General features: G+C 37.0%; 2 protein-coding genes across 2 annotated transcripts; both read right to left on the bottom strand.

The window, feature by feature from the left end:
- Nucleotides 1–3,394: 3,394 nt before the first annotated feature.
- Nucleotides 3,395–4,636, bottom strand: LOC9303034 (putative F-box/kelch-repeat protein At3g24610). The gene has a single exon (XM_021016726.1). The coding sequence runs from the start codon at nt 4,634–4,636 to the stop codon at nt 3,395–3,397; it is 1,242 nt and encodes a 413-aa protein (XP_020872385.1).
- Nucleotides 4,637–6,500: 1,864 nt separating this feature from the next.
- On the bottom strand, nt 6,501–9,422 carry LOC9303033 (probable LRR receptor-like serine/threonine-protein kinase At4g37250). The gene is made up of 2 exons (XM_002866915.2): nt 7,425–9,422; nt 6,501–7,303 (listed from the first exon to the last, which is right to left on the bottom strand). The coding sequence occupies exons 1-2, from the start codon at nt 9,028–9,030 to the stop codon at nt 6,609–6,611; spliced, it is 2,301 nt and encodes a 766-aa protein (XP_002866961.1). The 5' UTR covers nt 9,031–9,422; the 3' UTR covers nt 6,501–6,608.
- Between the last annotated feature and the right edge of the window lie 2,549 nt (nt 9,423–11,971).

Below are 11,971 nucleotides of genomic sequence, written 5' to 3'. Positions count from 1 at the left end.
ATCTTTTATCCAAATTAAAGTATGAACATAACAAAATAGTTAAAAGTTTCCATATTGTTCATTCATATCTGTTTATATCAACGCTAATAATTTAATACAATACAATGAGTTCAGTTAATAGTTAAAACCAGTGATTAGGCAGGTTTGAAGCCAAAAGTGTCTCCAATAGTTTTTAAATTCATCCTTAACAAATCTTCGAGAAATAGAAAAAAAAAAAACAAAAGATAGTTGCGAAATCAACACAAGTGTACTTAAAATTGATAACATTTTGGCTGTGAATATTCATTGCCATTTTTATTCTTTTTTTTATTTTTTTTTTGGACAAAAACCATTTTTATTCTAAAACGTGAAAACTTGATGAATTTTCTGTGAATAAAAGTAGTGGAATCATGAAAAAACTGTAATTTTCGGAGTGGTTTTTAATTTTGGTTGGTTGTTGAGAAACCCCATCCAATCAAGATTTTTAGAGAGTAGTTTCCTTTAAGAAAATAAGGAAACTAGTTTTTTTTAAAGGTTTATAAACCTAAATAACAAGGGCTTCTTATTAAAATAATGATCTCTTTATAATTTTGTTGTTGTTGCAAATATTTTTAATTTTTTTCAAAATCCAAAAATTAAAAGGCCAAAAATCAAAATCGAAAAACCAAATTTTAAGTGTATATTAAATTACTTTGAATAAATATAGACAACAAACTAACTAACGAATGAAAAAACTAGACACAATTACATAAAAATGGTTCCTCTTACGGCCCAATTGGGACCAACTCTGTTTGGCCCAACTATAATTTCCCTTATAAATTGTTTCGAAGAGGCCTCGTATCGTAAAAATGTAATTTCGACCCAATTGGCCCAACTTTGTACACTCTCTCTCTCTCTCGCTCTTTATCCGAGAAATTCCCGCTCCATCGCCGTCGCTCCATCTCCGTCGCTTGCTTCTCGTCTCTACACCAGAGAAATCTATGGCGGATGATTTGAAATCACTGGCGGCTAAAGCGAAATTGGTGCGGGCTCAATTGCGTAGCCATGGCCAACAAGTAGAACAAATCAACAATCCTCGACAGAGGGAGATTCTGAACACCGATCTCGAAGAAATGTACGAGTGTAGTTTTTCATTGGGTTGTTCCTCATGCAGCTCATCAATGTCTGCCAGGAGATCTGCTTCCTCCAGATCTTTGAGAAAGACTGCTTCCATATCCTCTACCTCTGGGTCTTCATTAGAATCCTCTTCAGTGTCATCTCAAATCTGTATTAGAATCTCTTGCGTTTGAACAACAAAAGTTACAGGTTTGATTTTTGATGCTTTGAAGCTTTCTTGTTAGGTTAGACGATCTTGTGTAATTGAGGGCGTGGATTAGGCTTTGATTGTGCACTATTTCTTGTTAAGTTAGACGCTCTTGTGTAATTGAGGGCGTTAGTTAGTTGATTGAGAGATGCTTTGTAAAACTGAAGGAAACATTCCTCCATTTGGATTTTGGATTCATTTTACGTTTCAGTCTTTCTTCCATCATCTGTCAAAAGAGTATCAACTTGGAGATTCTAATGCAGACTTGGAATGACATTGAAAAGGATTCTAATGAAGACCCAGAGGTAGAGGATATGGAAGCAGTCTTTCTCAAAGATCTGGAGGAAGCAGACCTCCTGGCAGACATTGATGAGCTGCATGAGGAACAACCCAATGAAGAACTCAATGGTGATGTCGATCTCGATGATGCCAATCTTGGTGATGTTGATGAGCTTCCAGTTGGGCCTCTAGGTGATGGATTCCCCGCTGAAATTGACATTGAGAATGAGGATGAACCCACTGACCTTGGTGTTGAGATGAGGATGAACCCGTAGATACTATAAGAGGTACGTAAACTTGAGATCATATAGGAGGTACGTAGATACTATCTAGATAGCATTGCACATTACATCAGGAGGAGTGTTGTTGTTATGAACAAAATATCCCATATTAGCAATATATTAGGTACAGTGTTTTTACCAACAATATGCAGTCTTTTTACACACGTAGATCATAGGAGTTACAGTGTATTTGCTTATTCTTTTTTTTTTTGGTTAAAAGAATTTTGTTACTCAAGCTTCTGTGTCTCTTTTCTTCCATAGCTGCGAACCTCTATTTCAGGCAATAACTTGTTCAACTTCTTAATATTGTCATTAGCCACAACTTCATTAACCTTCACTCTTCCCATCTACCCCAACATTCGCTTCAATAATCAATCTCATGTTTGATATATTTCTAACGTTATTACGATTCTCTTCTTTAGCCTTCTTGCTCAGATTCTCATCAGCGACAAAAGCTTCAAGCAATCTATTGTTCTCATCAACAAGTGAATTCTTCTCACTTTCTCCAACTCTTTTTATACAACTCACTGAACACAGATTCTTCCCATTCCAAGCAGAAAGTGATTCTTCTGCTTCAATCCTAATTCTTGAGCAATTCAGCCTCTTTTCTCCTTCCATTGCTGAGACTCTAACCTTGAGCTCTGTTCCTGCAATCACAAGCTGCTCTTTCTCTTTAGAAGAATTGTCTTTATCAACCTTTTGCTTTTTGCATGACTTATCAACTTGTTTGGAGGACTTTCGACCAGATTTTGCAGAACCTTTTAAGAGTTTCGTCCTCTTCAGTTGCTAGTTTCTCCGTCTTAGTCCTTTTTGACAAGCTTTTCTTATCGGTTGACATTTTTATCCTCAGCTTTATCTCCTTCTTAGTCATTGTTGTTGTTTTCTTTCTCTGGAGCTACATCATCTTCTCCACGAGATTCATTTGTTCCTTGAGAACCAACATCAGCCTCACCATTTCCTTCAGTTTCAGTAGACTGATTTTGTTTCTTTCCAGAAATTTTCGCCTATCTTCTCCTCAGTATATATCCAACAGAGTTAACAGACATAGACAGTGAGTGTTTATGCAATCTTCTTACGAGACTTAAAAGCAAGCCACGCAAAGACAGAGAAAGAGGCTTGTAGTCATGAAAATGCTCAAACTAAGCTAATCTTAAAACTCACTATATTTAAAAATGCTCAATCATAAAATTCAGAAACGATTCTGTATAGTATGCAGAATATTGAAAATGAAAACACTTTAACAGAGCACCAACAATATGCATAGTCTGCAAGATAAAATCAAATCTTTTACACATATTTATCAAACAAGTTCAGAGAATTGTATCTGAACAAGAGCAAAATTTAATTAAAAGAAGGGATTAAGACATCACTAAAAGACTCTCAGAGAATAAGTATATCAAAACCACTTAAATTTGTGTAGTCATACAATGGAAACAGCAAACCAAAATCAACTCGGAGACGAACAAATGACATAAGACAAGTTATTGTTATTCACTGCTGTAATTAAAACAAGATTTATAAAATACAGTTAAACAAGGACTGAGGCCAGAGTTCAGAGAGAGACTGAAACAGAATGCAAAACCTTGTAGCGATCTAAGAAAGGATGTTCAACGGTCATGACCGCATTAGACCACTGAATATTGCCCCAAATCTCGGGTCCTTGGCGTTGCTCCAAGGAAATCTCAGCACACCAAATGTCAAGACGATCCCCCTCGACGACGTCCCAGAAGAGCACAATATTGGGACCAGAGAAGCTCAGTCTCGCTCCGGGAAGTAAATCTATGAGATTTTTGTCCTTACCAGTCTTGATCTTTTCGGACTCCCACATAGCCACTAACCTGTTATCAAAGGGGACCAGTCTGAAGCGAGAGAGACTCTCTTTCAGAGATCCCAAACCCTTAACATCCCTCCAACACATTTCCCCTTGTTCAGAATCTAAATGCCCTGGTTCATACCAACACAAATTCCCTTTGCAATCAATGGAGTAGATGAATTTACCAATGTAACACCAATCCCTTCTGGTTTTTTTTCGTGGAGGAGTATTCCCTAGTCCCCATTTAATCTCACTGGGCGAATAGTAGAATGTATGATCAAATCCATCCACTGCGTAAACCTTTTCCTTCTCATCCATCAAGACAAGACTATTGTGGATATAGTAAGACCGTATCGTCTGATCCGGCATTGGCAAAGATTCCCAAGTTTGAGTCTTTGGGTCGAATACCTCTGCCCAGTTGGAAGAATCCCGGTCTCCGCAGCCTCCCAACACGTATATCTTCCCGCCTACTACTCCGACCGCCGGGGAAACTCGACTTACTCCCATGGAAGGGACTCGGTGCCACTTGTGAGTACGGCAATCCAGGAGTCGGACAGCTTTAGTGCGCCTCCCCTCTATACGTCCACCGATAACATAGATTCCCCAGTCGACCGCCACCACGGAAGATGCTTCCGGAGGCTGAAAATGCCACGAAGGGATCGGAATCAGAAGGCGATTCGCAGATTTACCACGGCGGAGGATGAACCAGCGTGGGGTTTGGTCTGGCGGGGTGAGCAAGCATAGATAGAGGTAATTCTCGGCGCAACTCAATAGCGATCTCGTTCTGTAGAGATCAGGAGAAGCCACTAGAGAGCGATAACTCTTGGAGACCATTGACAAGGCCGCCTGGTCCGATCTCGATACTCGAGCCAAGCAGCTCATAACCATGTCATCTGACAGCGACGATAACATCGACGGAGGCGGAGACATCTTCCTCTTTTTATGCGGTGGCTCTTCGGCGGACGCTGCTGAATTCGACATCGATGACATTCAAAGGTTTGTCCTTTTTTCTTGGTTTGGTTTACGCGAGGAGAGAGAAGTCAATCTTCTGCATATTTTATATACGGAAAAATATATAAATATTTCCATCTTTAGATAGATATAGGTGAGATTTTCCATTATTTATACGGGAAAATATAAATATTTCCTTCTTTAAAGACATTATTATTAAGGTGAGGATTTTTAGGGAATAAAAAAAAAGAAGGTAATATCTTGAAGCAAAAGTAAATATTGCTAAATAATTTACCAAGTAAATTAATAAATAATTACCAACTATCATTGTTATTCTATTTTTCGGGAGCAAAAAACAAAATTTACTGTATCTCGAAGGAAAAGTAAAAAAATGCTAAATTAAATTACCAACCGTCAATTTAATTTTCCTTTTTGATTAAAAATATTTTATATTTATATGTTTGAGAAAGAACTACATAAATGGTCCAACAGCCCATTTGTTTTGACAAAAGTCAACCACATGAAACTAAACCAGAAGAACCCATCAATTTGAAGCTAACCATAACTAAGTTGAAGGTTAACGTATCTCTTTAGCAATTCAATGTCAATGAGCTTTTTATTCCTCCAAAGGAGTTCAACCATTTCGATTTCTTCTTCAACCATAAGGAATGTTAATTTTCCCATCACTCGTAACTTTACAATAAAAATGGATTACTTATGTTGGGAATCGAATGTAGCAAAGACTGGAATTACAAGTTTTTATACATTGAAACAAGTTAGCAACGCGATCAAATTTGACTAAACTATGACTAATTGTATCGAACCGATATGAGCTAATAATGGAAACCAAGGAGGTTTAATAACAGAGAAATTGTGAGGGAATCTTTTAAAACAACTTTCTAACATTAGCCTCTTTGAGATCGTTTGATGTAATAGACAATTATAGACAACATTAAAATTGAAGCATTAGAAAAGGCTTGTCCTACCACTGTTTCTTCTTCTCAACAACTTGTACACTCTTGTCTACTTAAGCTTTTGTGTCTCATCTTTCAAATTCAAATTGTCAGCTCTCGCGATCACGGCTGCTTCTTTCGCAACATTAGCTTCAATAATCAATTTCCTGTTTAAGTATATCTCTAACCTTATCAATTATCATGATTCTCTTCTTTAGCCTTCTTGCTCAGCAACTACAAGAGCTTCAAGCAATCAATTGTTCTCAATCATCAACGACAAGAGCTTCAAGGAACCTATTGTTCTCATCAACAAGTGAATTCTTCTCATTTTCTCCACTCTTTTTATACAACTCATTGAACACAGATTCTTTCATATTCCAAGCTGAAAGTGATTCACCTGCTTCAATCCTAATTCTTGAGAAATTCAGCCTCTTTATGTATTTCCATTGCTGAGACTCTAACCTTGAGCTCTCTCAAGCTGCACTTTCGTTTGGCTACAATCAGTAGCTATACATCTTTCAAAGCTAATGCCAAAAAATCATCCATAGCGTTCTTGCTCGTCATCTCTACATCCAAAACGATTTCATCTCTTCTAACAAATCAGATCGATACCCTTAAAAGAGAAAGAAGCTTGTGCAGCCTGATGAGCATGTGCGATGAAAATGAAATGCTAAACTTTCTAAAATTGATTGTCTTATAATTTATAAATTCGATGATAATATTAAGGCAACAAAAAATGCGTATCATCTCAGATGAGATTTATAATTTGAAGGCTAAAATATGGCTTTAGCAAATTCAATCAATGCTGGATTTTTTTTATTTCTTTCAAATTTCAACCATTCCGATTTATTCTTTAACCATAAGGAATGATATTTTTTCTCATCATTTGTATATCTATCGTTAGTAACTATTATATTCTCTTCAATGAAAAAGATTATTACTGTTATGAAATCAAATTTCGTAAACAAAAACAAGAAATACAAATTTTTATACAACGAAACAAGTTAGCAATAAAATCAAATTGACTAACTAGTTGTATCAAACTGATATTAATGTCCGTAATGGAACGATGAAGACTTAATAACAGAGGAGTTAGGATGGAATCTTTCAAGAACAGCCAAAGATTCTTTCATCGTTGGCCTCTTTTGAGGCACAGGAGATGCACAGCTATACCCTAACTTGAAACAATCGAGTAAAAACTCTTGTTTGCCATCTAACTCGCCGCGGATAGCCACATCAGCCATTCTCACTGCGCGGTGCCTGTCCTCAACCGTCAGTCCATTTCCTAGCACAATCTCTTCAACAGACACAATCTTTCCCGTGAGAAGCTCGAGAAGGATCACACCAAAGCCGTAAACGTCCCATTTCGGACTCGGTTTTAGGCTCCGGAAAGACTCTGGTGCGCAGTAGGGTGACATCGGCCCCACCGAGCTCGGACTCGGGCTTGGTGTAGGCCCCATAGACGAGAATTCTCGCGATGAAGTTGTGTAACGCTTACTACTAAAAATCCGAGAAGATCCACCAGCTCGGATGTAACTCGTTTCACCTGTGAGAAGCCTTTCGAGTCCGAAATCGCTTATTTTGGGCTCCATGTCATGGCCCAAAAGTATGTTACTAGGCTTCAAGTTTCCATGCACATGCTTCTTCTCGTGGAGATAAGACAGCCCACGTGCAATGCCCTTTGCTATCTTGAGCCGAGTTTCCCATGGTAGGTGATACGGCGAAGAAGAGCCTCCTCCTTTTCCTGCCCAAAAACACACTCAAAACTCAGCAAACTCATACACACACATATGCAAGATAGCACTAAGACATATATGCGCGCTTTAGCAAACAATTTTAAAGAGACAAAACGTTAAAAGACTAACGGTAACGGGGGTTGACGAGGCTGCCGTTAGGGACAAAATCGTAAATGACCAATTTCTCGTCGGTACCCCAATAGAACCCACAAAGTCTAACCAAATTCGGGTGAACCAATTTGCCAATGGCTCGAATGTGCGACTCAAAATCCTTAAACCGGCGCTGATTCAAACCGTTCTCACCGAGCCGACGAACTGCGAAAACCCTTCCGTCTTCAAGAACGGCTTTATACATTATACTCGAACCAGTGGCTCCTAAAATATAAGCTGAAGCCTTAAGCAGAGTCTCAATCTCCATCTCTTTCTCTCCATCAACGGTCACTAACTTGTTATCTCCTGACCGTTGATTTGCATTGTAACCGCTTTCTTCGTCTTCATCATTATCTTCTTCAGACGGCGTCGTTTCAGGATCTTTTCGTAGACACGACCATTTCTTGAATCTTCTTGATTCTTCTGGTGAAGAAGAAGAAGAAGTAAATGGTGATAGCGTAATTGTGTCCGTTTCTGTTCTTTGCTTGTCGTTGTTATTATCCACAATCTTGTTCTTCTTGCATCTGTAGATGTAGAGGAAAATTACGGCGAGGATTCCGATTCCGGCGATATCCCCGACTACGATTCCGATTATAACTCCGGGTCGTAACCCGGTTCGGGCATTTGGGTCGGTTTGTTGTGATTTTGGATCGGTAACCGGGTTTGAACCGATTGTGTTCGGTATGGCGGCGATTGCTGGTGTAGACGTCGGCACGTCGGCGTTGGAGGCGATTGACGGCGAGGAAGGGATAAGACACGGGTTACGGGTTGGTTCACCGCATAGACCCGGGTTTCCTGAAAAGAAATTCGATTCCTGGTTAAAGAAAACCGGAGAATCTGGTATTGGACCGGTTAAGTTGTTGAAGGAGAGATCAACGGTGACGTTTCGGGGGAAATTGACTCCAATCTCCGGTGGAATTTCGCCGGAGATTTGATTAAACGAGACGTTCAAGTACCGGAGACTATCCCCGCCAAAATCAGGTGGTAGCGAGCCATTGATCAGATTCGACGATAGGTCTAAGAACTCAACAACTCTCCAACCGCCGGGAATTTCGCCGGAAAAGTAATTATTCTCCAAAGAAACCACCGTTAGGTTTCTCAATGACGCCAAATTCGCAGGTAACTTTCCCGCCAAGGCATTATCAGAGAGATTTAGGGTTAGAAGATTGTGAAGATCACCAATTGCGGAAGGGATTTCGCCGGAGATCATGTTACTAGAGAGATCGAGGAAACGAAGCTCTCTAGCGTTGAAGAAAGAAACCGGTAATGGCCCATTGAAGGAATTGTTGGAAAGATCGAGACTTTTAAGTGTTAAGAGAGAACCCAAATCAGAAGGAATCGAACCAAGAAGTTGAGAATTGGGAAGAGACAAGGTTAAGACTTTAGAATCGTTGTTACAAGAGATTCCTCTCCAAGAACATGGAGTTTCGTGTTTGTAGTTCCATGTCTGTAATAAAGACAGAGGATCAACAAGAACAGAGGATTTGAACTTCATCAAAACCAATCCATCAGAGTTCAAACCAGAGGAACTCAAAACAGAGCAAAAGAAGAAGAAGAAAACCACTGAAATCAACTCCATTTTCATGGCTTCATCACACTAACGTGACAGATAGAGAGAGAGAGATATGAAGAAGAGAAAGAGAGAGAGGTGTGAAGAGAGTTAAAGATAGAGAAAGAAAACAGCTCACGTAACCAAACACTCCACTTCCTGCTCCCTAAATGCTCTCTCTCTTTCTCTTTCTTTGTGTCTCTGTCTCTCTGCAAAAATATTGCAGAGTTTCTTTAATTCTATAATCAATACGACTACACACTTCTTGTTACGGTCTTCTTCATTTATTATATCAAATTGTACTTTTTCTCTCTCTCTCCTCTCTCTTTAGTTAGTGAACCGAAGAAACAAGTAGATAGATTCTTAGAATTAGTAAGCTACAAGACATTTATATCATATGCAGGTAAAGTTGTAAATTGTTTATAATTTTCTTGAGTTTTTGACTTTTTTACTCAGATTGTTCTGTTTTTGGTTCACACAACCAATGTAGCTCGAAGGAATCTAAATCGAATATATTGGATGTTTTAGAATTTTAGAAAAATAAGGCATGTTTTTCTTGTTTTTGTTTTTCGAATATGGTTTCGAATGTCTCTGCTGGTTTCCATTTTTTGGGGATTTTTGTTTCTGTTTATGGATGCATTACAAGTATTTTTAATCTGTAAATGGCTTTCATGTGCTGCTTATTATTATTTGTTTTTCACTTATTTGATTACGATTTTTTGTAAGTAGAGAGTTATTTCAATCGTCCGGAAGATTCTGCATTCAATTTATGTACGAAATAATGATTTGTCGTCAAGCTATTATGATTAAATGGAGGGAAAATAAAATATATACTCTCCATGAGTTTTATAAGCTGAACATTCTCTATATGATTAAATGGAAGGAAAATGAAATTATCGATGTTATAAGCAAAAATACGCATTTTGCTTCGAGGTTATAGAATGCTAACAATTTGAAGATCAATAACATGTTTTGGATATATTGAGTTTGGATAAGCATGATTCATGAAGTTGGTAAATTGTATTTATGGCATCCCTGGAAAAAAAAAAAGTGTAAATGTTTTCAATAATTGGATTTACGAGTGCACACATGGTCCATTATAACTCATCATTATAGTCTCTTATTATTCCCTTTTTTGCATTCTTAACAGTTATCTTTTGTAAAAGTTGGAGGTGATCTTTACCCACTTCCTTATAAAATACAAAATTTGAGTTGAAAAAGATTCAAAAAAGTTGATGAATTACACTTTAATTATAATGAGTCCAACAGTAAAAGCCACAAACCCAGCCTTGTTTGTATTATGGTGGGCCACTAGTTTTCATTAGATTAACTTTTCCGAAATTATAAACTACATGCAAATGTGCAATCATAAACTTAACGACATAGAGAAGAAAATCGTTACTAGATAAAATAATCCAATAACTTAAGTTACTTAACAGCCCATTTTAACCTTCCAATCAAGCATAGTGTAGCTCTCCTGCCAGAGTTCACTAATGCATCTATTTGTGTTAGGAATTTAAATAACAGATATCTAAAAAATTAGTAGTCATAATAAAGTTGGTTTTGTTGACATTGTTGTAAACTTATATTTTGTGGATATTGGGTTCGTCTATGCTTTTAGGTAAAATTGAAATTAAAAAAAAGGCACAACAAATGAGGTCAAATCAAATGATTTATATAATTTAAAGGTTAAAGTCTCACCTTTAGGATTTCAATCAATGCCATTCGATCTTTCGCCATTTGGCTTTTTATTTCTCTCAACCATTCTATTGACTCTTGACATTGGAACTAGGAATTCTATTGCTCCTTTTAAGTAAGATGCAAATGTATGAATTGTAAACTTAAATTTTTGCCTAATCCATGGATCATGTTCCTCCTTATGTATTGTATATGCTAATCTAGCTATGTTTCCTCGAGTTGGGTTGAAAAGAAGAAGAATTTGCTTGCCATTGACTCCTCTAGTTGACTTTACATTTCCTTGTTTTAAGAAAACAACTAAATTTATATCATATGTTTTTTGTCACCACACTATACAGTATACAATTATGGAACTCATAAACTTAAATCATAATGACGATAAACAAAAATTGTATTAAATATACAAAACGTATATTTTGTGAAACAAAAACTAAGTCATAAAACAACTCACTTTTGATCAGGAAAAAAAAATACAACTCATACTATTTACTTTCCTTCGGCCATTGACTTTGAAACAGAGATGAATTGTCATTTTGTTTTGGAGGTGAAATGACAATATTTGATGATATGTGATTTTGTTTGGAGGTGAAAGGACATGATAAAATGTTGTTACTCGAAAGCAAACTAGCAGGGGACTTAGGCTGAACGAAACGTTTAGAGGCCCAAATACAATCTTAAAATCTTCAAATGTATATGGGCCTTTAAGGCCATTCTTTCATTGATATAATTTATACAAGGAAATGTGGTGGTTGTACCTCGAAAGCTAAATCGAAACTAAATAAAACATTCATCATCTATAAGAAGAAAACAGGAGAGAATAATGATGTACTTGAAAGGACGAACGGTGACTGACATGTAACCAAACCAAAATTACCCAAAATATTGGGCTTTTAAACCTTACAATCTTCACTACGGCCTTTCCTTTTTGTGCTAATTAATTTACTTTTTTATTTTCTTGTTTCCGGTGGACTTTTTTGGTCTAAATAAAATCTTATTTTATTACCGATATACATTACATACTTTTTTTTTTTTTAGTGAATGATGTTAACTTCGGCGAATGACGACATCCGACAGAGTCATTGTCAGCTTTATTCCCAAATTATCAGTATAAACTATTTATTAAGTGGACAATTTGTTTAGCGGGAAATTGGAACTAAAGGATAAATATTTAAGTATTTGTCCATATATGAATTCTATGAACAAATATCAACTATTCCTAAACTACCATTTGCATAAGATTGAACCAATTGTTTCAAAAATAATTAAGAAAAATATGTAT

Source organism: Arabidopsis lyrata (assembly GCF_000004255.2).
Source record: "Arabidopsis lyrata subsp. lyrata unplaced genomic scaffold ARALYscaffold_7, whole genome shotgun sequence".
NCBI lineage: Eukaryota > Viridiplantae > Streptophyta > Magnoliopsida > Brassicales > Brassicaceae > Arabidopsis > Arabidopsis lyrata.
This window is presented reverse-complemented; position numbering and strand designations above follow the sequence as displayed.

Bases quoted from the DNA above. Each gene is read 5' to 3' on its own strand.
- LOC9303034 (XM_021016726.1), bottom strand. From the start codon at position 4,636: ATGTCGAATTCAGCAGCGTCCGCCGAAGAGCCACCGCATAAAAAGAGG.
- LOC9303033 (XM_002866915.2), bottom strand. From the start codon at position 9,030: ATGAAAATGGAGTTGATTTCAGTGGTTTTCTTCTTCTTCTTTTGCTCT. The intron at 7,304-7,424 runs GTTAGTCTTTTA...GTTTTTGGGCAG, and splicing joins CCTCGTCAACCCCCGTTACC to GAAAAGGAGGAGGCTCTTCT.